The sequence below is a fragment of the Apodemus sylvaticus genome, chromosome 6 (genome assembly GCF_947179515.1).
Source record: "Apodemus sylvaticus chromosome 6, mApoSyl1.1, whole genome shotgun sequence".
In the NCBI taxonomy this organism is placed as follows: Eukaryota; Metazoa; Chordata; class Mammalia; order Rodentia; family Muridae; genus Apodemus; species Apodemus sylvaticus.
This window is the reverse complement of record NC_067477.1, coordinates 38,758,350-38,784,909: the sequence shown is the minus strand read 5'-3', so window position 1 is coordinate 38,784,909 and position 26,560 is coordinate 38,758,350. Positions and strand designations below refer to the sequence as shown.

The 26,560-nt window shown below is 47.8% G+C and overlaps 1 protein-coding gene across 9 annotated transcripts in view; it reads right to left on the bottom strand.

The window, feature by feature from the left end:
* Zfyve1 (zinc finger FYVE-type containing 1) overlaps positions 1 to 26,560 on the bottom strand; it is a 54,587-nt gene that overhangs the window by 2,806 nt on the left and 25,221 nt on the right. For 4 of the 9 annotated variants that reach the window (XM_052185487.1, XM_052185488.1, XM_052185489.1 and 1 more), the window contains exons 3-11: positions 25,840 to 26,344; positions 20,475 to 20,689; positions 9,535 to 9,641; positions 6,551 to 6,659; positions 6,089 to 6,186; positions 5,870 to 5,987; positions 2,927 to 3,097; positions 2,031 to 2,211; positions 1,355 to 1,468 (exon numbers count right to left, since the gene is read on the bottom strand). In XM_052185487.1, coding sequence (XP_052041447.1) covers positions 1,355 to 1,468; positions 2,031 to 2,211; positions 2,927 to 3,097; positions 5,870 to 5,987; positions 6,089 to 6,186; positions 6,551 to 6,659; positions 9,535 to 9,641; positions 20,475 to 20,689; positions 25,840 to 26,344 — 1,618 coding nt within the window. Of the gene's footprint in view, positions 1 to 1,354; positions 1,469 to 2,030; positions 2,212 to 2,926; positions 3,098 to 5,869; positions 5,988 to 6,088; positions 6,187 to 6,550; positions 6,660 to 9,534; positions 9,642 to 20,474; positions 20,690 to 25,495; positions 25,520 to 25,544; positions 25,579 to 25,643; positions 25,662 to 25,692; positions 25,717 to 25,741; positions 25,786 to 25,839; positions 26,345 to 26,560 lie in introns of those variants that run through there. The other 5 variants (XM_052185492.1, XM_052185494.1, XM_052185496.1 and 2 more) reach the window with 5 other exon arrangements.

Here is a 26,560-nt window from a genome sequence, read left to right as displayed (position 1 = left end):
ACCCCACACCCAAATCCACACCAGGCCCATTGCCCTGCCAAGCCCTTCACCCACTACTTGCTTCTCCCCTTTCTCCCCACTCTGGGTGTAAGTACCCCTCACAACTGATGCAGAGAAGGGTCTTAAATGCTGACTTACTATCAGCTTGGCCAATGAGATGCCTCAGCAGGTACAAAAAGAGACACTTGCCCCCAGGCCTAATGACCTAAACATAACACATGCGCACAAACAAAGCTCAGGACTAAACTAAAGTGACAAGTTCTCTGGCATGCACTCCTTCTCTGAGACTCCAGCTCCCCTCCATCAGGCTCCGTAATGGCAACCAATTACAGAAGCATACTTCTTCTCTCTTCCAACACTAAAGCAGTAGCTGCTTCTCTCTCTCCCTCCCCCCTTCTTTACCTTCCGCCCTCCCTCCCTCTGCCTCTCCCTCTCCCTCTCTCTGAAATAGGGTCCCAGGGTCTGTTTCTCTTTGAGACATGTATCCCTAGCTGGCCTAAAACCTGCTATGTAAACCAGACTGGTCTCAAAGTCAGAGACCCACCGGCTGGAATTAAAAACATATGTCACTTGGTTCCATAAATTAGCTTTTTTAAATTAATATTTATTTATTCGTGAGTGTGTATGTGCCACATGTGGGTATGGGTGCACAAAGAAGTCTGTGTGTGTGTGAATACATGTATCTACATATGTACACATACACATGGAACCCCAGAGTAGAAGAACTCATGGAGTTGGAGTTACAGGTGGTTGTGAGCTACCCAACATGGGTGCCTGGACAGGAACTTCAATGTCCCCTGAGAGAGCAGGACCTGCTCTTAACCGCTGAGCCATTGTCTAGCTACAAAGCATGAGCTCCTGAACCCCTGAACCCCTGTGGTTCACCTACTACCACAGACACTAGGTGGAGAGGATCAGGGGAGCACTGAGAGGCAGAGGGATGCCCCCCACTGAGCTGCCTGGTTTTTAACTGTCCTGGGAAGGACATTCCAAATCAACTCAAATGCTACCCTGCAGTATTCAGACAGTAACTGCGAGCAATGACACCAGGGGAATAAGCAGACTTTCTGATCACACACACACACACACACACACACACACACACACACACACTATTTTAGAAACAATGGCCTGCTTCTGCCTTTATGTATAGCAACACAATGGAAAGGCTGTCCTCCAGAAATACAGCTGATACTGATAGGGTTCTGCACATAAAAGCAGGGAAACGCTTCTCTTCATTCCCTGCTGCCAAACTCAGACCAGAAGACAAGCACATCAAAATGACCATTCAGGGTACCCCCAAACCCCTCATGCTACATGCATTATACCCAATATAGGTACTGCCCAGGCCCACCTAGTGGTATGTCAATAGCTGTCACCACGGCTCCCAAGGTGTTCTGCACGGCCTCTCCCACCTTCCGGGCAATCAGCGTTCCACCTTCATCATCTGCCTGCACCTCCGCCACATCTGTGGAGAACACAGAAGATAGCTGTTGCCTCTCAGTAGTCGTCTCTCATGCAGGAGCTTTGAGAGCCACACTGGAACGCTTCTCAATTCCCACAGTAACTAAAAGTGACTTGTGGGGCCAGCCAGTTGAGACCCTGAAACTGGCCTGGGTATCTCTTGTCCTTTACCTCTCTAGAACTGATTTATAACTTTTTAAAGTCAACCAGATTGGTTCTGGGAGCAAGACATAAACTTTCTACAGAGAGAGGATTCAATCTAAGCCTGCCTGGCTTTCCAGAACTCATCAGCTATAAGCAGGTGTTTTCTCTCAGGAGCACCACTGAGCTCAGAGCTCAGAGCTCAGGCCAGGCCGTGTTTAATCCTGCCTCCCAAACCTCCACCTCAATGCTCAGCGGCACAGGCCTAGCTAGCTAGGAGCTCAGAGGATGACTAGCCTTGCTCTCATCCTGCTCTCAGAAGTGACATGGTTAGAGCATAAAGCATCCAAGGCCCAGTATCCAGTAGGCATAGGGAAGGGGGGCTCGCCCTGCATGCTTGCCTGCAGCTTCCAAGCCCACATTACCTAACTGGACATTCCTGGCATCGTAGCAGTTGTCACACACGCGGACAGGTGCAGGTCCCCAGCCCCGCTCAGGCACTGGCCGGGTCTTGGATGAACAGCTATCACAGAAGCCCTCACCACAGGCCCGGCAGTGATGCTTGGTGTCATTGTCCTTGAAGGATGTCGCACACTGGTTGCAGCTCTGTTCCAAGTCCAAAACAAAACAGAGAGGCAGAGGTCCTACATGCCTGCTCGGCTGGGGAGTGGACATGACCCGGGGGCAAGCACAAACTCCTGAAGGTGGGGGTTCCAGCTCAGTCAAGACCCAAGCTTTCTAGTAATAACAGTTCCCTGAATAAGGAAGGGGAAGGCAGAGTGTTTCCTGTTACAAGTGTTTGGGCAAAAACTGATTCCAGGTTGTGGGTACCCTAAAGAACTGTAGATCGAGCCAAGAAATGACCTCAAAAAGATTCCTTTCTCTAGATCCCGTAGCTGTGACTCTCTGACATCTAGGCAATATTAATTGCCTCTCACAGGTCTGGAAATATAACCCACCACAGAGAAAATACTCACACAGAATACAAAAGGTACTTCAAAAGCAAAGAAGCAAGCCAGGCAGTGGTGGAGCACGCCTTTAATCCCAGTACTTGGGAGGCAGAGGCAGGTGGATTTCTGAGTTCAAGGTCAGCCTGGTCTACAGAGTGAGTTCCAGGACAGACAGGGAAACCCTGTCTCGGAAAAAGCCAAACCAAACAAAACAAACAAAAAAAGAGAAGCAAAGAAGTAGCCTAAAGCTGCACCCTCCTAAGACTCTCAGGGAAAATGGTCATGCCTCCTCCTGGAACTGGCTGAACACCAGGCAACATGGAATAATCAGGGTGGTCTACATCAGGACTGCAGAGGACCCTACATCATACCAGGATCTGGGAGTTGGGCCTCCAGTAGGCAGGAGCAATCTGGTCTGTTAGCCAAGAGGTCACAGCCTTAGTGGGTCCGAGGCTAAGCTCAGACACTGACTGAGCCATGAAGTTCATCCCATCCAACAGACGCTGGGCGGCATTGTTGTTGTCCTTCAGAAATGCATCCGTCTGCAAGGAAAACGTGGGGGCTCATTAATCCCTGAGTGCAGGAAGGAAAAAGAGAGGGATATCTCGGACCAATTCGAAACTGTAAACCACCAGGGAAGGCAGAATAGGCAAACTGGCAATCTCCCACACTGCACTGATGTGTTCTCATCGGTGTGACTTGATTGGTGCGCAGCTTGGGACTAACTCTGCTCTGCAGTACAGAAGGTGATGCATCTTACAGGAAGCCTGCACCAAGCTCTTCTGGTTCCTCTAATACGTGTAAATCTCTAAGATATCTATTTCTGTAAGTGCAGTAGCTGTTACATTTGTATGTGAACCCTGCTGGACTGTGGACTCTTGAGAATAGTGACTACCTTTTCCCAAGTATCTAGCTCAATCCTCGACATGCTAAAACAACGAATGAGCAGAGTGCAAGGTGTTCTAGCTTCAAGGCTGAAAGTCATCACTTTACTTTCTTGATTTCCAAGGCCACGCTAAATCCTTCAGATAGGACAGCCTACATGGTCAAGGCCATCAAGTCAAGGAGGTGGGCTCTAAAAAAAGATACCACACAATAGCAACAAATTTCTGATGGCCCAAAAATTCAATGAGAAGGGGGTGAAACTGAAAATCCTCTATTCTATTTGCCTGCATGATCCAAGAAAGCTCCAAGGTGGGTGTGTAGACAGGACTGAATGGAGTTTGGATCTAGACTGCCCTTTAAAGGCCAGTCAGTGTATCTGTTCCCCCACTTGGCTCTATGAAAGAATGCTAAAAATGAAAAAGATAAGGCCCTCTGAATTCTTGATCACATTAGGGACATGCTCTTGAAGGAGACTATGTGATGCTGGCCTCTTTTCTTTGGATTCCTAGCCTTGAGGCAAACAGGTTTCCCTATCACACACTCCCACAGGATGTACTACTTTACTGTAGTCCCAAGCAACCTAGCCAGCTGGTGATGGATAGAAACCTCCAAAACTGTGGGCTGAAATAAAACTCTCCTCTTTCTAAGCTCGCATGTGTTACAGCAGCAGAAAGCTGACCAAGCATGGCTATGGGCTGAATGTTCAGCCTGAGTTTAAATGACACCACTACAGCCGAGCGGTGGCGGCACACGCCTGTAATCCCAGCACTTAGGAGGCAGAGGCAGGCGGATTTCTGAGTTCGAGGCCAGCCTGGTCTACAGAGTGAGTTCCAGGACAGCCAGGGCTATACAGAGAAATCCTCTCTCAGAAAACCAAAAACAAAATAAAAAAATAAAAAAATAGAAAAAAAATAAAGACACCACTACAGGAATTATCTGGCAAGGTAGCGACAGACAGTAGCTACCTTGAAGAAAAGTAGCTGTGTTGGATTTGTTATGATTCGTGAGTGATTCCAAATACAAACAGTGATTTGATTTTATCCTGGGACAGGATCTTTTTAATGTTGCACCAAGCTAGCCCCAAAACTCCTGGGCTCAAACCATCCTCCTGTCTCAGCCTCCCAAGGAGCTTAGAACAAAGGCACACTACCAAGAGCCACTGTGAGCATCGACTGATACAGAGTCAAGGCACTAACTGTATCACTGTTTGCTAAACAGATGTGGTTTTCTGCAGTGGAAAACAGTGAGAGAGGCCAACAGTAATCCTAATCTAAGCTGAGCCAGGGACGCGCCTTTCATTTCAGCACTTGGGAGGTGACGCCAGGAGGACCACAAGCCTGAGGCCATGCGGTGAGACCATATTTCAAAAAAGCATTCCACTTTTTAGAACGCAGGTCAATGAAATTTCCTGCTCTGGAAGATGGCTTAGCAGGTAGGGTGTTTACTGCTAAACATGACACATGAACCCAATTCCTGGGACCCACATGGTAGCAAGGGAGAACAAGCTGTCCTCTGAACTTCACATGCATGCTGTAGCATGAGTACACATGAACATGCATGCATGCATGTACACACACATACACATACAACTTCCCAGAACATAGAAATTGCTTTACCACATATAGTCACAAAAACATATTTGTTTATAAGAAACCATACATTGAATAGATGTCAAAAATAAGAAAATAAGTCGAACCACAGCACTAAGTCAAATAAACTATCATGAGAAAAGGCAGGAAAGTTGTCAGGTAATGAGCAGGGGCTGCTGGGGCCTGCCTCCAGTCTCCACTTCTCAGAAGGTTTAAGCCAGGGAAGTTCTCGAGTCCAGGAGCTCGAGGCCAGCCTGAGCCTCACAGTGTGGCCCCATCTCTGCATAAATAGATGAACAGTAATCAAGATGAACAGAAATTTAGTACATTTCTAAAAATATGCACATATGCATATAGAAAATGAGTCAGAAGCCAGGCGGTGGTGACACACGCCCGTAATCCCAGCACTTGGGAGGCAGAGGCAGGCGGATTTCTGAGTTCGAGGCCAGCCTGGTCTACAAAGTGAGTTTAGGACAGCCAGGACTACACAGAGAAACCCTGTCTAGGAAAAACAAAAACAAAAAAAAAAAAAAAAAAAAAAAAAAAGAAAAAGAAAATGAGTCGGGAGCATACAAGATGAAGTCTTATTTGCTGGTTGAGAATGTTAGACTAATTTTCAGCTAGTTCATTCAAGTTCGTTTTCCAAACGTTTGTAGAATCATTTGTAGAAGCAAAGACCCAGAACAGGAAGGGCCCTACAGATCATGTCTCTCTAAACTAAACCACTCACGTGCTCAAATTCATGGTTGACTTTCCTACTGTAAGTAAACTCCACCTCTCCAGACATAAACACTCAATAACTGGACCAAAAAAACCAAAAAACCAAGGACCAGTTCTTACTCCGGGCCACACGTGCACAATCTCTGTCCGCACCACTGTGTCCACAGGATCTTGGTTCCCAAACCAGTACTGGCGGCTCCGATAGACCACACCACAGTTAGGGCATTCGATCACATACCTACAAGGAGGCAAGTCAGAGAGTCAACAGGGTTACTTTGCCAGGTGCTAAGAAAACAAGCACAACAAAACCAATGTTTCTGCCATGTCAGCAAAACTTACCCAGACCAGGCATACTTTGCCAGACCCATCCAGGGAGAGTCAGTGGAGGCAGATGTTTTGGGCACCACGCTGACTTCCTTGCCTCTCTCATAGCAGGCCTGAAACATGGATTGCTCTGCCAGCTTACTCTACGTACACTGGGCCCCATGACCTCCTCACACCCTCCACCCCACAAGTCACCACACCAGGTGAGGGTACAAGCCTTGAGCTTAGCACCTCAGAAGGAGGTTAATTTCTCTTAAGAAGCCAGTGCTCTCGATAAGAAAGAACAGGACACTAGTCTGGGACCCAGAACTATGCTCTAAATTCTATTCCTGACACAAACAGGGAAAAAAAAAAATCCATCTACAGTGATTTCCTGAGAAGCAGCTCTGCTAGGTCACCCCTCTCTCACTCTGACCAGCGCAGGGTTTCTGGGATTTCCTCGCTGGAGTGAGGCTCGGCTCTGCTCCGCGGACTCACCTTGCAAGTGTAAACTCGGTTGTCATACTGGTGTGAGTACCTGCAGCGGCTTTTGGCTTCATGAGGCACCCCTTCCTTGCCATGGTTCATGCTGTTCTTACAGCCCGCCCTGAAGGAAGCCAAACACAACAGTGAGAGAGAGGGCTAAGAGGGTAGACAGCACCACACACAAGTGCCTGGCTCTCATCAGGCACAGGGCCAAGCCCAGACCTGCTTCCTAAACACACAGGGAGGGCTCTGCCCATAAGCCCCTTTCTGACTTAGACATGATTATGTCTCTAGCTTTTCACACAAATGTTTAGAAGTCACTTGGCTCATAAATCTCTTTGAATACATGGCAGAAGACAACTTTTGGATAAACATAGTCACATATGTGAGGTCTTAGAATGGTTTCTAGCATAAACATCTGTGGCAGCATCACAACAGAGAGCAAGCAACTATTACTCTGAATGGGGAAATGGAGAAAAAGAAAACTCAACCTGGCTCCTCAGCAGAAATGGATGAGATAGAAGACGTGAACTTGACTAGAGATGAAAGCTGAATAGGGCTTAAGAATTTAAAAGACAGAAGAGATGTAACGGAAATGTGCTTAGTTCCAATGTGGTCAGAAGTCTGACCGCTCACGTTGGTGTGACTGTTTGGAAGGTCAGAGGTTGCTGTAGCTGCTTGTATTCCGATGCTAACTGGGCCGACCACACCTATTTGCAGGAGAGGGTCTACAAGTAGCTTCTGGGAACCCAACCCCAGTCGATTCTGATTGATAAATAGAGATGCCAGCAGCCTATAGCAGGGGAGGAGAGACAGAGGCGGGATTTGGGGGTCCCAGGCTTGGAACCTCCAGGAAGAAGAAAGGAAGAAGATATGCCATGCCTGAAGAGCGTGGAGGAGAGAAGCAGAGCCACCATGCAGAGGGCCTGAGGGCACTCAGCTGGGTCAAGAGCAGCCGAGGCAGAACACGGGGAGTGGGAAGCAGTAACTGGGAATCATCAGTGACAGGTAGATTCTAACAGCAGGGAGGCGGGGTGCCTGAAGAACATTAAAATATAAAGTCTGTGTGTGTCTTTCATTCAAGAACAAACCACTGCTGGTCAGTTACCCCACAGCAGGATTTACTAAAATATTATTGCTACAGGGTGGCCTTGCTGGAGCAGGTGGGCCTCTGAGGTTTTAAAAACCCAGACCATTCCTGGTTCATATGCTCCCCCCCCACCCCACTCCCTCTGCTGATACATGTGTCTCAGGATATAAGTTCTCAGCGACTGCTCCAGCACCGTGCCTGCCTGCCTGCCCGCCTACCCGCTCCCCACCATGGTCATGGACTCTAACCCCCTGGAACTGTGAGCCCCAAAATAGATGCTTTCTTTTATAAGTAGCTTTGGGCATAATGTCTCAACAGAAAAGCAACTAAGATAGTAAAGTTAAACCATATGGTGGCCAGAATGTAAAAAGAAAAGCTGGCCCCCAAATTGGCAATGTACCCAGGGAAAGCCTAATGCTGAACCACAAAACCTTTCCCGTGAACAGCCAGCTCCGCCATGCTGACACGGCAGAAACTGAGATCAGCACTATACACTTTCACTGTAGTAACAGAAAATTCTGGAAATCCTGCAGATGCTCAGAATGAAAAGTGATGACCCAAGAGTGCTTAATCCTCTCATCCTGGACTCAGGCAGAGCGAAAGGACACCACCCTGGCAACTAAGACTTGGCCTCTCTTCACAAGTGGGCTCTCCAAAAACTGTCCTTGCCCTCTACTGCACAACTGAAGACCTGCTCACGCAGGCCGGAAGTGGTTCTATAGCCCTCAGATGGGGTGCAGTATCCAAGGCCAAAGGTCAGTCAGTAGTCAACAGGAGGTTCAGGTCTCCTCCTGTAAACGGGCAGGAGTGGAGGATATGTGGCCCTGATATGACCAAAACAATTCAGAGGTGAAGGGAATTCAGAGTTGTGTCTACAGGACAAGGGGATTGCAACCTGGTCTTGACTCATGGGATCCATCAGGCAAGTAATAAATAAGGCTGTGACTTAAATGCCTTCACCAGCTTAAAGTGATGCAGCAATCCTCAAGGGAAGGCCCAACAAGCAGTGTCATCCTTCCCTGGGAATTATCAAACCCACCAATTCTCAAGTTCTTTGCACGTCTACTAAATCTGAAATGGGACTAAGTAATCTGCTTAGCACACTCTGAATTCCTCTGATTCATGCTGAAATTTGTGAGTCACTGCTCTAACCCCTCTGAGGCCACGTGGGTTCCACAGAGCAGCAGACCAGCAGCACCCTGCAACCCTTTCAAGACACGGGCGTATGTATCTCAGGCCCCATGTAGACCTACTGATCCCGAGCCTGGATTGTAACGACTAAAGGTGCTACAGGTTAAAGATGGAGAATTATTCTAACCCAACGCTCTCAGCTTAAGGTGCACTTCTGAATACCTCCAGAACCTTGTAAGTCACCACAGCCAAGGGTACAAGCCCAGATCCACCCAGGGGAACCTCTGGATGTGGGGCCTTGGCTTCAATTCTGAATGTTCCTTAGAAAATTCTGTGTTCTCAGGGTTTGTCCTTGTAAGAAAAATAATCCGCTAGGGTTAGCGCCCATCACAAAACTCTGTCACGGGAATGAGTGTGGGGACCCTCGAGTGTGACTGAATAAGTACAGTCACATGAAAACAAACAATGAAATAGTTGTCAAAGAGACAGAGACAGGCAGGCAAGCCGGTCTCCTGTCATAAAAGTGGTGTAGATGTGAACTGATTGGCCTCCAGTGTAGCCAGTTTTCATGGCAGGAGATCCGGTTGCCTGCCTGTCTCTGTTTCTTCGACAACTATTTCATTATGGTGCCCAGAATCAAACTCAGGTGGTCAGGCTTAGCAGCAGGAACCAAGCCCTATCAGAGTCTCTATTTCACTAGCAGTCCGTGACTGACCGCACACACCCTCAGCCGCTGGCTCCAGGCAGGAGGCCGGGCATGGCGGCTCTCACTTACCCACAGCTGAGGCAGAGCGAGGAGCAGGTGAAGTACTCATCTGGAAAGAAGGAACTGTGCGCCATCTGGTCATCTGGGATCTCGCCGCTGAAGCGGTCGCTTAGTGCCTGCCGAAGAGGGAAGGTGATCTGTGAAGGCCCGCCCTCCGCTAGCCTGGGCTCCAGCTCCCCTCGCCTGCCTTTCTAGGATGTCCCATTCACTCCTGCAAATACCACAGTAGAGAAGGGTGCACCGCCCAGGAGATCAAGAGCAAGCAGTTACACTTTTCCCTTAATTGGCTTAGAAGTCCCAAGTTTCTCTCCCACACGCAGCATTTTACTCCACAGTGACTGTGATCTCCATCGAATGTTTTTTTATATTTTTGTTTTGTTTTGTTTAGTTTTGTTTTTTGGTTTTTCGAGTCAGGGTTTCTCTGTGTGGTCCTGGCTGTCCTGGAACTCACTCTGTAGACCAGGCTGGCCTTGAACTCAGAAATCCACCTGCCTCTGCCTCCCAAGTGCTGGGATTGCAGGTGTGCGCCACCACTGCCCAGCCATCAGATGTATTGACTGATGTTCATGTCCTTTGGGAAAGAACTCAGACTAAAGGGGCGGAGCCAAGAAACAAGCTGGGAGTATCCTAAGCTTCCCTCCTCTAAGTAATGGCTCCCCACGAGTGCTACTAGGCCACAACACTATCTCAATATGAAAAAAAGTCATCTGTCCAACACAATTAAATAATAATAACAATAATCTATTAACCTAAAAGTCAGCAGATGGCCAAAGCAAACACTGAACTGAGCTGAGCTGAGGTGCTTGAGGAGCAGAGAGAACACCTCATGGGCAGAGTGCTTGTTTCAAATCCAGACTCCACTCTCTACAGTGGTCTTCAGCCTAATGACACAAATGACAGTGGCCTTCCCAGGCTTTAGAGCCTCCAGGGCCTGCTGATGGCTTTACTAACCAGCATTCCAAGTCTGATGCAGCTCTGCACTATGCAGGGAGGAAAAGGGAAGAGTTGAAAACAGAAACACATGGTGTTATTCCTTCAGTGAAAGAACAGGAGAAGTGCAGGGACAGCAAGAAGGCAGACGAGTGGAGCTTTGGTGGTGGTGTCTCTGAGACAGACTCATGTAGCCGAGGCTGTCCTGCCTCCATCTTCCTAGTGCTGGGATTATATGTAGGAGCCACTATACCTGGCTCCAGATTAGACAGTGAACTTTAACTAGTTAGCTATTTGTTGGGGGAGGGGTTTGTTGTTTTGCTTTTTTCCTGGCAAGTCTGGAACTAGCAATGTAGACCAGAGTGGTCTCAAACGCAGAGATTCACCTGCCTCTGAAGGCTGGGCCACTATGCTCAACTTTCAAGCCTTTTATAAATTCTCAATGAGAATTTGCTTAGAATGCATTAAGACCTAAATAGATTCTAACCCAGTACTGCAAAAAAGTAAAATAGGTTCCTCTGCTTCTTTCAATAAAGCCTTAACCTGACGCGCAAGCCTAAAGCCCTAGGGCAGCATGTGGTGCCAGTGTCACTCAGTGAGGTCAGTGTAGTGGAGCCTGACAAATGCATTCAAATTCAGATGCTGCAGGGACAGCAGCGAGCCCCCCCCCCCACACACACACACACATTAGTAAGTGGTGGTAACCAAGCACCAAGCTTTGAGTCAGGGTAACAACGACTTCACAAATACTATCAGTCTCACCCTGCTTGGGGATTTAGTGAAAGCACAAAGACCTGACACTGAAGACTCAGTGTGTGGAATCATAATGGGAATAAAATGATAACCAGGGCACGCCAAGCCAGCAGCTGCCCTAACTCTCCATCAGAGAATGAATGTGTTGGTCTCCCCTCTCGCTGTCCCCTTCCTAGCCACTCAAGACGACCACATCCTCACTTCTAGGCAGCACCAACTGCAGCAGGCCACTGCCCTAGGGACTACGCAGGCCGAGATGCAAAGCTGTGGATACTGCGCGCGTCCTCCTTCCAGGTCAGATCACAACACCGCAAAATTTCCTCTGCATCCTACTCCAAACCCCAAGCAGGTCTTCAAAGGCCAGCAGCCAAGTCTTTCGGGGATCAAGTGACAATCACCAATCAACCCCCTCATCTCAGGTCACCTCTCAAGTTTTACCTTTTTTTTTTTTAAAGATTTATTTATGTATGTATATGAGTACACCATTGCTCTCTTCAGACACACCAGAAGAGGGCATCAGATCCCATTACAGACGGTTATGAGCCACCATGTGGTTGCTGGGATTTGAACTCAGGACCTCTAGAAGAGCAGCCAACTCTTATCCACTGAGCCATCTCTCCAGCCCCCCCCCCTTTTTTAATATAAAGATTTATTTTATTTATATGAGTACACTGTAGCTGTCTTCAGAAACACCAGAAGAGGGCATCAGATCCCATTACAGATGATTGTGAGGCACCATGTGCTTGCTGGGAATTGAACTCAGGACCTCTAGAAGAGCAGTCAGTGTTCTTAACCACTGAGCCATCTCTCCAGCTCCTTTTACTCTTTAACTGGCCAAATTTTTTATAACTCTTAAGGCTGTTTACTGATTGGGTCTGTGTGTCAACCTGACACAGGTTAGCGTCACTAGAGAGGAAGAAGTGTTCCATGAGATCCAGCTGTAAGGCATTTCTCAATTAGTAATCAATGGGGAGGGCCCCGTCCTCCCCATTGTGAGTGGTGCCATCTCTGAGCTGGTGGTCCTAGGGTCTCTAAGAAAGCAGGCTGAGCATGCTATGTGAGCAAGCCAGTAAGCAGCACCCTCCATGGCCTCTGCATCAGCTCCCGCCTCCAGGTTCCTGCCCTCGCATCCTCTGGTGACGGACAGATCTGGAAGTGTAAGCCAGATAAACTTTCCTCCCAGCTTACTTTTCGTCATAGTGTTTGTTTCATCACAGGAGTAGAGACCCCAAGACAGGCTGTGTGTCTCAAGCATGATTGGCATAACTAACTTCGAGGATAATGGTAGGAAAATAGGTCATCATCTTCCTATTAAGTCACCAAACGTATTTTAAAAACCAAAGAAGATAATAGGGTAAAACTTTGTTGTCAACTTAACTACATCTGGAATTAATTACAACCAAGCATCTGGGGACACCTGTGAGGGATTCTTCTTGCTTGGATCATTTGAGTCAGGAGACCCACCCTACATCTGTGTCACACCCATCGATGGCCGCCCACATAAAAGAGGAGCCTTTGCTTTTGTCTGCCTGCCCCGACTCCATTCCTTCCCTGGAGTTAGAACCTACTTCTTCAGGGTTCCAATGCGGACTGTAACTGGCAGCTCTCTAGGACTTCCCTAGGACTCCAGCACCAGACTGGGATCAGATTTACAAAAAAACTACTGGCTCTCTGGCCTATTCCTCAGGAGACAGCTATTGCTGGGCTACTAGGAACACAGGCTAGAAACCGCTCTAACAAATGTGTGTGTGCACGTGTACATACATGTGTACACATACATGTGATCATTCTATCAGCTCTGTCCTTTAAAGAATGCTGATACAAAAAATAAATGAAAAATCTGCATTAAAGCCCACAGCCGTCAAGCCACTTCAGTGTGTGGCGGACAAGCAGAGCTGCACTACCTGTATTTCCTTTGTTCTAGGATGGGCCATCCACCCCTGGACCATTTTCTTCATTCGATCTCTGGACAAACACAGCATCAAAGGAGCCTGCCTGCCCATGTGAAACATGGCACATTAGCTGCTGCTAGCATCATTGCTGGTGTCGATGCTCGGATGTTCTCCTCTCTACCTAAGGCATTCTTACCGCCTAAGCAGACGATGCACAGGACCTGAGAACCTTGCTCAGGCTGTATGCTTATAATCCCAACACTGAGGAAGTGCAGGCAGGGGACCAGAAAGTGAAAGTGATCCTTGTTTAAGGCCAGCCTGGGCTAAAGAGAGCCCAACTCAAACGATGGAAAAGAGCCTCTCTCCTTATTGGTGCCCATGGCTGCTGGCACCTGCAGGTGAACACTCACCGGCAAAGCAAAGTTTACTAATCTAATGAAGTGTCACAGAGATACAACAGAAAGCCAGCGAAGGAGCATGGAGTCTGGCCTACAGATGGCCACGGAAACCAACAAGCAGCAATCTTATAGCCTTGAAGGCTTTACAACAGACAGACCAAAAGCTAATTTAAATACTTGTCCTTTTTGTTCTGAGTCAGTCTCATGCATCCCAGTGTGGCCTCAAATTTACTATGTGGCCCAGGCTAACCCAAACTCCTTGATCCCCCCCACACTTCCACCTCCAAGCCCTAGCATAAAGGATGCCGTCATACTCTGGTAATACCTGTTTCCTTGAAGACAAACAGTATGTGGCTAGCATGCATTCACTATCTGGGTCCAATTCAGAGGATAAACTTGTCACCCGGCCACACTGACAGAACACTTTTCTATCATCCCAAGTGGCTCCGTGTACTACTCTGAAAGTTCTTTACAGAATCAGGGCAGTGGCCACTCCTAGTCGCGCACACCTTTAGTGCCATCGCTCCTGAGGCAGAGGCAAGTAGATCTCTGAGTTCCAGACCAGCCAGGGCTGCACAGTGACACCCTGTCTGGAAACAACAAAAGCAAGCATTTTAAAGTATCTTTGAGCTTCTCCTGAAACAAGTCGTGGCTTCCCCTCATGGCACTCAGTGCCACCTTCTCTGACCCAGACAGTCTAACTGCTGCCTCGTGTTGTCAAAGAAACAGTAACCTCTTATGATGTCAGAGAGAGAACTCCTACACAGACAGCCCCATCCCTCTGAATGCGGGGTAAGATAACCACCTCCCACTTCTTCCCAAGTCACAAGCTGGCATTCATATATCGGGCCCTGGCCCGCCTCAGGACAACTTAGACCACCTAGCCCATGGGAGAGAACAGTAACTATAATAAATGAAAGGTGGTATTTAGACACAGACTGGGAAAACCGGCTTCCTTTCACTTTTCTTCATGGTACCAACAGAGCCTGTACCTGACCCACTGGCTCAGCCAATTCGAAATCCCCAAGCCCAGGTCTGGGGACGCACAGGCAGGTCCTAGGCCCATTCCTCAGGACTGAAAAAAATTTCCAAACCTCACATCATGCCATAGTTCTTGGTCTCTCCTCCTCGGGTCTCAGGCTACAAGGGAAAGGCAAGGAAGGGCTTCTCTTGAGAGTGCCTATGAAAGTATTTGAGGCAAAATTGGAGACCTGGTTGCCTGGAAACCAGATGATCTTGAACTTTAGTTGCCTTGGCAACAGTAGGAGCCTTTCTATTGTACCTTTAAGGTTCGCCCCAGTTATCAGGAGCTAGCAGTGGAAGGCCTGGTTCCAAATGGATATTCTTCAATCAATGTAGCCACCCTCCAGCAATAACTTCATAAATATTTAACAGATGCTTCCTAATTTGATGGAATTGGAAAGTCAAGAGTTTTCTACGGTTAAGGATCGGAGGCTAAAGAAGGTATCACATGACACCTATATGGCTTCAACCTGAAAATGCATCTCCTGATTACTCAGAACTGTAAGTACAGATATCCACAGTTATCAAATTTTAGTTCCCCTTTCTTCCGATATTGATTCTATGCGTGAAAGCATGCTCACAGGTATCTAAGCTGGCGCTACTGTGAACCGTATGGAAAGGAGTGGTTATCCCAACTACATACTACTGGTACTAGGGACTGGTGAACACTGTGTCCAGATGACAGGGAAAGTGGACTGTCAACAGATAACCATTTTCAGGCACAAATGGGCAAGCTACTAGTGGCCCAAACATCACCGACACGTTCAAAGTGCAGCTAGTTCATATTCCCAGTGATTCATCCCTTTCTCATAAATCTCATTTCCACAGCTGTTCTTCCTATTCAGTAATGAATATGAGTGAGTGTAAGAAGTGAGGGCACCTGCATACGCTAGGTCCTGGCTTCAATCCCTAGGACCAAAACCAAAGAGAACAAGGGAGTAAGGCCAGGCACAGTAGCATATGCCTTTACTTCCAGCAGAGAAAGAAAGATCTCTGGGTTATTAGGGGCTAGCCTAGTCTACAGAACAAGTTCCAGACCAGCTAGGGCTACATAGTGAGACCCTTGCCTGTCTTAGTCAGTGTCCTACTGCTGTGAAGAGACGCCATGACCAAGGCAACTATTTTATGGACAACATTTAATTGGGGCTGGCTTACACATTCAGGTTGAGTCCATTATCATCAAGGCGGGAACCATGGCAGCATCCAGGCAGACTTGAGGCTGAAGAAGTAGCTAAGAGTTCCACATCTGGATCCACAGAGAGCAGGAGAGTGCCAGTGGCCTGGCTTCAGCATTTGAAACCCCAATGACATACTTCATCCATAAGGCCACCATGTCCTAATCCTTGTGAAGTGTTGCCACTCCCTAATCACCAGGCATCCAAATGGATGAGCCTGTGTGGGCCATTCGTAATCAAGCCACCACACTGTTTCAAAAAAGGAGGAGGAGGAAGACAAGGAGGAGGAGGAGAGCAAGAAGAGGAGGAGGAGGAAGAGAAGGAGGAAGGTAGTGGAGCTTCAGAAGGCAGAGGCAGGTGGATCTCTGAGTTTTGTTTGTTTTGTTGAAATAAATTCCCATGGGTCCCAGACTGGCCTCCAGCTCACTGTGTAGCTGAAACTAGCTATGAACTTGTGATCCTCCTGCCTCTACCTTCTAAGTATTGTGACAATAGGCATGTGCCACCGTGCCTTGTAAGTTATACATATTTCTCTTTGTGACTGTTTTCTTTTTAAAGGTCCAATAGATAAGAGTATCAATCTGGAGCCTAGGCTAGCCTGGAATTCACTATGTAGACCAAACTGGCCTTGATTCCAGCCTTCTGAGTGCTAGAGTGATAGGCACGCACAACAGTGCACCTGGCGTCTAATCCTCCCCTTACAAAAAGAGAACATATGAACTAATTCTAATATTAGAAAAAGCTTTTATGCTATCTAATTAGTGTGAGACTTGCAACATGTTGTTTTCCAATAATATTCTACTCCATAACTGCTTATTGCAGTATTTAGACTGCAATGAAATTTAGACAATGAAATATTGTAGTTATCAATGAGTTTTTGGGAAGTCACAAATTCACAGCTAAAGTGATAGCAAGATATGTCTCCTTTAGTTCTGATTTTTCATTTAAACTATGTATCTTTACTAGTGTGTACCATACTGCCCAGAAGTATTAGTAGTGGGCTGAGAATGCGGCTCTCACTAGGAGGGCACCTGCGTACAAACCCATCAACACCAAAACTGAAAAGTAAAACTAGAGAGGCGTCTGCACTGGCTACCCTAGGGGAGGGAGGGGCTATGGTGGCCCTTCTCTCTCAGCCATTGCAGGAGCTATGACATTGTCTATACTTCACACATAAACCTAACCTCACTCAGAAGGTGTGACTTCAAACAAACTGTTCACTGAGCACAGTCTTATGCCCATAATTGTTTTATTTACATGTTATAATATTGGGAGTGTGCTTGTGCACATGGAAATCACAGGATATGTGGCAGATGGTTCCCTCCAGCTACCACGTAGACCCAGGGATCAAATTCAAGTTGTTAGGTGCTACTTTACCCACTGAACCATCTATCTGGCCAGCCTCTGAGTTTTTACTTCCATAACAGAGTCAGTGAATTTTAAGTTTCCTAGGGAAATGGTTCCTACCTTTAGTAAAGGCAGGGAGTGCTCTGATCAGTGCATACAGCATAAGACATAAATCTCATCAAGACTCCTCAGCAATACTGTTTGTAAGCAGAAGAGTATTGGCTTATTCTTCTAAGATACGATCTCACTATGGACACACATATTTAAGCCAGTCTGGCCTTAACCTCCTGCCTCAGCCTCCTTGTTCTGGGATCACAAGCACATGCCACTACACCTAGCAACACTATTGAGCCAATTCTTTTCCTTCCCCTTCCCTTTTCTCAGAGTACACCCTCACTGATTCTCCGGGCCCTCTACAACATACACTGACTCTTACCTCCCAGTCCCTCCACATACCCCCCCCCCAGCCCCCATGACTCCTCTTCCAACCAAAATAGGGCAAAAACAAAAGCAATAAAAGAGAGTCTGTGCTGTGTGTATACTCAGTAGAGCACGGTCAAACTCCCAGTGCCCGGCCCTACAAACAGAACGGAGTCCCTCTGTTCCTGGACTCCCCACCAGAGGCCATCTATTGTGGAGATCCACACTTCAGCATCCCATCACACACCCTTTGAGAGTTCTCCTCAGTGGCCTCCTGTCCAGGCTATAGTTCTTTGCTTGAGGTGTGTGGTGGTGGTGGGGAGTCACCACAGAAGCTTCCCACGGTCCACTCTTAGCTCTGTATCTATCTGCAGTCATCCCCATCACAGCCAAAGCACTCCCCTTGCTCTTCAGTCAGCAGGAGTATGCGCCATGGGCCCTCAGAGGCAGCGTGGAGAACGCACATCGACATGGCCCATGGCGGTATGGCGGGCCACTTAGATCAGGATGGCTCCTGGTGGCAGCACCGCCCGCAGACATCAACACAGACCCTGGCTGCAGTAAGACCACGGACCCAGACATGGCCCTCAGCAGCAGCACCGCCCACAGACACTGAACCAATTTTTTATTGTTAATTTCCAATAATCTATAATACTCCAAGTCACAGATCCTAGTTATCGTATTTTGATGTTCCCACTTGCTACTGTTCCAGCAACTTTTCCTTGATATAGCTGTGACATTCAAGAGTGCAGTAGTAATGAACTATTCAGAGATCTGCCCAGATAAGGTCCAACACATTCACGCACCACACACGCACGCACAGTCGAACCAACACAATCAGGTATAGCTGCAAACCTATAATCTCAGTACTTGGGTGTTAGAGGCAGGAGAAACAGGAGGTTCAAAGCTGTTAATCTCGGCAAACAGCAGACCAGCCTCAGCTACATTCTCTCTGTCTCAGTGGTTAAGAGCTGGTCTTGCGCTGGGTGGTGGTGGCACACGCCTGTAATCCCAGCACTCTGGGAGGCAGAGGCAGGCAGATTTCTGAGTTCGAGGCCAGCCTGGTCTACAGAGTGAGTTCCAGGACAGCCAGGGCTACACAGAGAAACCCTGTCTCGAAGGATAGGACTTGCTCATATACAGGACCCACATTTGGCTCACTGCCTTCTGACCTTCAGCGGCACCTGTGCTCACATTCATAAGCATAATTAAAAATTAAAGCTTCAGGAAGGGCCAGGCGGTTGGTGGTACACGCCTGTAATCCCAGCACTTGGGAGGTAGAAGCAGGTGGGCCTCGGAGTTCCAGGACAGTGTGGTCTACAGAGTGAGTTAGAGAAACCCTGTCTCAAAACAAAATCAGAAAGCTTAAAACCAAATGCTAGGTGTGGTGGCGCATGCCTTTAGTCCCAGCACTTGGGAAGCAGAGGCAGGCAGATCTCTGGAAATTCAAGGTCAGCTTAGTCGACCTAATGAGTTTAAAGACAGCCAGAGCTACAACGTAAGACCCTGACTCAAACATGGGGGAGGTAGGGGAGCCTCAGAACTTTAAAGTACCTGCTGCTCTTCTTTCAGAGGACCCAGGTTTGATTCTTAGCACCCACCAGTTATAGCAACTCACAACCATCTGTAAATCCAGTCTCCAGGGTCCAACCCCCTCTGCTGGCCTCCAGAGCACCAGGCATCACATGGTTCACAGACATACATGCAGGTAAAACACCCATATACATAAATTTAAAAAAACAAAGGGCACCAGATGAACCTGCCTAATTGATTACACAGACCTGCCACGGTTGGAAAGCTGGGGTCTACCTTCCCAGTGTAAGCTCTTTTTTTTTTTCAAGACAGGGTTTCTCTGTGTAGCCCTGGCTGTCCTAGAACTCACTTTGTAGACCAGGCTGGCCTCAAAGTCAGAAATCTGCCTGCCTCAGCTATAAAAAGTCTTAGAAAGCAGCAAGCAGCCTCCACCAGAACATGCTATAGATGGACAGCCAGGGACTTTACAACAGGATTTCATTTATTGTGCTGGCAAACTAGCAGATTGATGCTTCTGCCCACACAGATCCACAATATGCCTGACTTAGAGGAAAATGATAGGCTTTTGTTTTGTTTTATTTTGTTTTTGGTTATTTTTGGATTTGGTTGTTTCGAGACAGGGTTTCTCTGTGTAGCCCTGGCTGTCCTGGAACTCACTCTGTAGCCCAGGCTGGCCTTAAACTCAGAAATCTGCCCGCCTCTGCCTCCCAGAGTGCTGGGATTACAGGCGTGCGCCACCCAGCTTGTTTTGTTTTTTTAAGACAGGGTCTCACTCTCTACCTCTAGCTGGCCTGGAACTCACTATGTAGACCAAAATGGCCTTGAATTCACTGATCTGTCTTCACAGAGCTGAAATTAAAGGCATGTGTCGTCATGCCTAGTGAATATAATTCTCAAAGATGGGTTTCTCAAACGTTAGCGTAATACCACATATGTCATGTATGTGACACACTAAATGACATCCAATTCCACAGCAAAAATCATTCCCTTTGCAATTTTTCCCCTAATGTTTCAGAATCTGTTCTGAAGAAAATCTCATGCAAAGAGCCTCCTAAATACTCCAGTCTCATAAACCCCAAGTGTCCTCAGACTTGATAAGCAGCAGCTGAAATGTCCTTGAACTTCTGATGGTCCTGTCTCCACTTCCCCAGTGTCCAGATTACAGGCAGGCACCATGTCAGATTTACTGGTCCAGGGGAGCCAACCTACAACAGGAAGTCTACCAGCTGAGCTCCAAGCTCCTCCCCTTTATCAGCTGTCTTACGGACTCAAGGTTCCTTCCTACCACAGCGCCTGGTAAGGCGCAGGCTTTGGCTCAAGGTTCCTTCCTACCACAGCGCCTGGTAAGGCGCAGGCTTAAGCGGTGCACATCCTCCACTCACACGCCCTCTGGACCGACCCGCTCCAGCCCAGGCGGCTGAGCCGCAGCCTAGGACTGGGGACTGATGAGAACCCAGGCAGGGCAGGAGCCCACTGACCTTCAGGGCTTTGAAGATGACCCCTGGGTGCCGGGGAGACCTGGTGGTGTTGTTCTCTAGCAGCTGTTCCAGAGCGCGCCGAAGCCCAGAGAAGTCTGTGGGGGGATTGTATGTCCTCGTTCCCTTGTAATGAATGGAGCTGAAGGCTTCGGGGAAGCGGCCCAGCTTCCTGAAGCGGTCTTGGATAAGCTTCTCGGGTGCCTCTGAGGGGTGATCTGTGCAAAGGAAAGGCAGGTGGGCAGTCAGTGCCTCGTCTGGAAACGAAAGCTACCTACCTGCCTTTCACTGCAAGTCAGACAGATTCTAACTCACATATGAAAGGCACGTGCACATGTATGTAACTACTGTATGGTTAGAATTACTGCACTTGTTTGGCACTGCCTGAAAAGGAGAAAGAACGAGGCTCAGGCATCTCACGAGTGGGCACGCAATTGCATGGGTGTGGGAATCACTGCCTTACACACAGTGATGTAATGTGCACTGTCTGCAAGTGTATCAGACAAGAATCCCGAAAAGGATTTACTGGAAGAAAAAGGTAGACACATCAGGATAAAAGGAAAGACAAACAGGACTGTGTTGTCTTCCTCCCACATGTCCACACTTTCTGTGACATCACCTTTCCTCACGGCCTGCTTTGTAGTCACGTGTTACACTATACATTGAAGAGAATATACACCTTATTCTTTTTAAGAACTATATAGTTTTCCAGCCTGTGGATTTATTTAACCAGTTGTCTACTAGTGAGTGATTCTACTCTGAGTATTCATACTCTGAGAACTCTGGTCTCACATGGTGAAGCTGCAAAGCTATGGCAAACTGGCAACACAGAGGGAGTGGCTTGTACACAGGCTCACCACCTGTCCAGCAGCCACAAGATGGGCAGAGTCACTTTAGATTAACTTCCTTTAACACTGTAACAAAAGCACTCAAACAGTAAAGCTATATTAGATTTTAGGAGATCGTCACTAAACAGCAGCCATCAAAATTCTGCACGTGCTCCTTACACTCAGCTCCCGCTAAGATGTGAAAGGAGCAGCGTGAGGCATTAGTCCCTGCCTTTCCAAGACTGACCCAGGAACCTGACCCAGCCTCTTCCCTCCCTCCCTCCCTCCCTCCCTCCCTCCCTCCCTCCCGGTGTCTCTGCGAGCCTTTCCCTGAGCATGCAATCACTGCTCTCAAATGCCTTCACTCTGCTCATCCACCTACCAAAATCCAGGCAGGCATCCCTAATAAATACACCTGAAACAAATATCCTAAGTCAGAAATCATTTCAACACTGTCCTACTTTGATTTCTGTTGTTGACTATAAGCAATGGGGGGAGGGGGCGGCAAAGTTTACTTTTTACACAGCCAGGGCCTACCTACATAGGGATGGCACCGCCTGCAGTGGACTAGACTCTTCTACATCAATTAGCAATCAAGAAAACAAGGTTTGGAGCTGGAGAGATGGATGGACCAGTGGTTAAGATCACCAGCTGCAGCCTGGCAGTGGTGGCGCATGCCTGTAATTCCAGCACTTAGGAGGCCGAGGCAGGTGGATTTCTGAGGTCGAGGCCAGCCTGGTCTATAGAGTGAGTTCCAGGACAGCCAGGACTACACAGAGAAACCCTGTCTCAAAAGAAAAACAAAAACAAAACAAAACAACAACAACAACAACAACAAAAAAGCTCACTAGCTGCTCTTCCAGAAGACACAGGCTCAATTCCCAGCACCCACACGGCAGCTCACAATGGTTTGTTACCGCAAGTCCCAGGGAGTCTGATACCCTCTGTATCAAGGCATGCATATGGTAGATACTATATACACAGACAAAACATACACACACTTTTGGGGGGGGGGGCAACAAAAGAAAATAGTGGCTAAAGAGAGGGCTTGTGGTAAACACTGTGGTAAGGCAACACTGACTGCTCTTCTGGAGGACCCAGGTCCAATTCCAGCATTCACATGGGTGGCTAACAACCCTCTCTAACTCCAGTTCCAAGAGCATCTGACGCCCTCTCTTGCCCCAGCAGACACTGCTGGTTTATGCACACAGCGTGTAGATATACACAGGGAAACATCCATACGTAAATATAAATCTCAGGAAAGTGCTTACAGACCAGTCTGATCAAGCCAGGCCCCCAGCTGTGACTCCCTCCGACTGAACAGCTATGAGGCAAGAGAAATGCAATGCCCCATCTGCACTTCTCCTCCTCTGCTGTCTTGCTCTATCTTAAGGCTTCAAGAAGCCCTGTTGCTCCAGAAAAGGCTCCAAATGTCAGAATCCAAAGACAGTAGTTCCTGCCCCAATTCTGCTAGGACCTCCTTGGTTACATACTGCAAGCAATTCTCTGAGCTGTCATTTGGGGCTGCTACACACAGCCATTGTACATAGCACAAAGTAAAAAGATTGCTTCTAGGGGCTGGTTACTTCACAAGCCTGAACTGATAATTAAGCCTTGCCCCTAAGGCTGTAGAGACCCAGGATGACTTAGAAGGACTGATCACACACAGGAAAGTTCCAGAGCCAACACTTCTTGTCTGCTCGCCTTACCCCATTTCTCATGTAGTCTCTGGAAGGCCATGACTCACTGGAACCACCACAAACAACTGGCTCCAGGTCCATCTTAGCATGACTGCCCTGGCTCAGCCCCCACATCTTCCTGACTACCAGGGAGACACCCCCCCAACTCCAGGCATGCTCCTTTACTTGTTCCTGGGACAGGGTTTGGGAAGGGAGATGCTTTGAAATACAGACCTGAAATACAGGTCTCTGCCCAAAGATCTTTCAGAGAACTGACCCAAGATCACCCAAGGTCTGATCCTCGAGGACCTCCAACTCCCACGAACATAAACTAGCCATGCTTCAGACAGGCTCGACAACTCTTCATTGTTCCTTCCATACACATCTGTGCAGCAGACATTCATCTGGGCTCTTTAAGACAGATGTAGCAGTGAGTAAGGTAGGCAATGCTTCTGCCTTCGTATCATTTCCATTTTCATGGAAAACACAAAAAAACAAGCACGTGCAAGATGACTCCAGATACGGGGAGTGGGAAGAGATGAAGACTGTGTCAGCACTGGGGTGCAGAAAGGACAGGGCATGGGAGGTCAGGAAAGGTTTGGCCCAGATGAGAGATGTAGCTGGGGGACAGAGGTACAGACAGACAGACAGAGAGCATATCCCAAAGTGAGAACACAGAAAAGATGGTATAGCCAGTAGAGAGCAGTATCCATGAGTACATGCAAAATACACACACACACATGTTTATACATGCATACGCCCACATACATACATACATACACACACATACATGTACACACGGGCAAGCACAAACACAGAGTGAGGAGGGGGCCACGGGGGCTAACTAATGGCCAGATTAGATTAAATCTGATTTTTTTTTTTTTAATTTCTGGGACAGGGTCTCAATGTTTCAGGCTACTCTCAAACATTCAATCCTCCTGCCTCCGTTCCTGAGTGTCAGGATTACAGCCGCAGATGCTCATATCCAGCTACTGAATTACATTTTCTTTTCTTGGCTTCAATGACATTTTGTGAAATTGAAAGCAACCAGGAATATCATAAGCCAAGGTACCTAAATGATAAATGAAGCTTTTATTTCAAGAGAGCCGTCTGGAAGACAGAGAATGCATCCCAAGGGCTGACAGTGAAGCTTGGGGATCTACTGCAGTTCCCTGCATACAGCTGCTCCTGGGACACTGCCAGGGATTTGCTCCTCCTGGAGTGTGCTTCCTTCCCCTCTGCTATCCCAGGTCCAGCTTGCAGACACTGCTTCCTCCTCCCAGGACGTGTGGCCCACTCTCCATTCCCACAGCTGCAACACCTACATGTGCTACACAACAGCCTACGGATGGTCTCTCCAGGCTGACTCAGTAGAGGTTTTTAGCTCTACACCTCTCTGCCTAGCACATGGCATGGGTACTTTCTTGACTGAATATACAGATGTGAACAGTATAACTGTTCTATAATGTCTAAAAACCATTGTTGCACCTGATAATGCCGTCCCGCACTTCTCAAAGGAAACAGAAACCGTTAACTAGCTTACAGACGCACTCACCACACACCGCCACAGATTCCGTTCTCTCTCCTGGACACAGACAGAAGTCATGCTCCTGAAGCCGATTCCGCCACTGAGAACCGTTCTTTTCCTTTTCCTTTTTATTTTGAGAGAGGGTCTCACTGTGTAGACCAGGATGGCCTCAGACTTCCAGCAGTTTTGCTGGGTCTGCCTCTCAAGTGTGTGCCGTCACACATGCCTTTTGAAGTTTAGGATTCCAGCAGGGCTTCCAGCAGGCGAGGCATCTGGCCTCTCTTGCATTTACCCCTTCTCTAACAAATCATTCTCACCAGTACACCATTACCTTAATTACTTAAATATTTTAAAAGGGAAGCTCTTAGTAATTCCACCCAAGCCACCAGCTACCACTTTGTGGTCCTACTTCTCTCTATGGAACTCTTGGGGAAGAAAAAAATCATTCAATGTATTCACAACCTTTTAACGGTGCCTGTATTTTACGTGTTTTAGCTCTCTTTCTTGCTTTCTGGCTTTTTTTTTTTTTTTTTTTTGAGATAAGAGTTCCATGTAGGCTATGCTAGCCCTGACATAATGGAGCTAAAGATGGCCTCTATTTCTTGAATGCTGGGCCTGCTGGCGTGCACCATTATACCTGCCTTTCTTTTGTTTCAGTGTGCCACCAGTCTCACTATGTAGCCCAGGTTAGCCTCAAATTCACAATCCTCCTGCCTCGGCTTTCAGATATTCAAATTATAGGCATATATCACTCTGCACAGCTCTTCTAGTATCTCTGAAGTGTTCATCATCAGCATCCCAGGGAAACAGACCTCGCCCTGACCTTCCAGGACCCCTAGTCTGTGGCACCCGTCAACTATTTCTACCTTCTTGGACCATTTAAGTCCTGCCTGGGTACAAGTTTTTCTGGGCATTACCATCACCATACTGCACCCCAGAGGCCACCTCCCTGTGCATTAAAAAGCCAGTCTGCAACACACTTCTACTCACCAGAACCCAGAAGCTGAGTGTGCACAGTCTGCAACACACTTCTACTCACCAGAACCCAGAAGCTGAGTGTGCATAGTCTGCAACACACTTCTACTCACCAGAACCCAGAAGCTCAGTGTGCACAGTCTGCAACCACACTTCTACTCACCAGAACCCAGAAGCTGAGTGTACACAGTCTGCAACACACTTCTACTCACCAGAACCCAGAAGCTGAGTGTGCACAGTCTGCAACATACTTCTACTCACCAGAACCCAGAAGCTGAGTGTGCACAGTCTGCAACACACTTCTACTCACCAGAACCCAGAAGCTCAGTGTGCACAGTCTGCAACACACTTCTACTCACCAGAACCCAGAAGCTGAGTGTGCACAGTCTCATGGAAAATAATAACTGCAGGGCCTAGGGTGGACAAGGGGACGTCCAGGCCACAGCGTGCAGTGGTGGCCTTGAGTTCCTTGGTAAAGTGCTTCAGGTAAGCTTCCGAGGCATCCCCAAGGAATTTGAAGAGGTCATTGTGCAGCCGGTCTGCATGAGTTCGATAGATGACCAAGTCTGAGATGGCCAGGACCTTTAACAGCAGCCGAGTCCTCTGGCTTAGATTCACGGTGGCCCCCAAGAGTCCTTCTGTGTCTATCACTGCTACCTTATGGACTGGGTCATAGGCCGCCCACACTCCCACTGTGCAGGACTCCTGAGCGGGGGAGGTTTTGAAGACTTCTCGGCCATAGAAGAAAGTGTGGTTGAGGGTATGGGACTTTCCATCACCAGTATTTCCAAAAATGGAAACCACCTTGAGATGCTGGTCAGGCTTACAGTCCAATTTCCTAATAAAGTCCTCTTCATTTGTTACCTTCAAAAAAAAAAAAATAAAGGCAAGACAATAAAATATAGAAACTGAAAAACTAATTCCTATAAGAAACATGACTGCTTCCCAGCAACAAGACCTTTTCTGACTGGCCAAAATGGAAGGAAAAGAAAGGCAATCCCAAGTCAAGAGGTCCACCTTAGCAAACAGCTCTCGAGACCTTCTGAAGCCTCAGTCAGGGAGAGAACTCAGTCAGGAAAG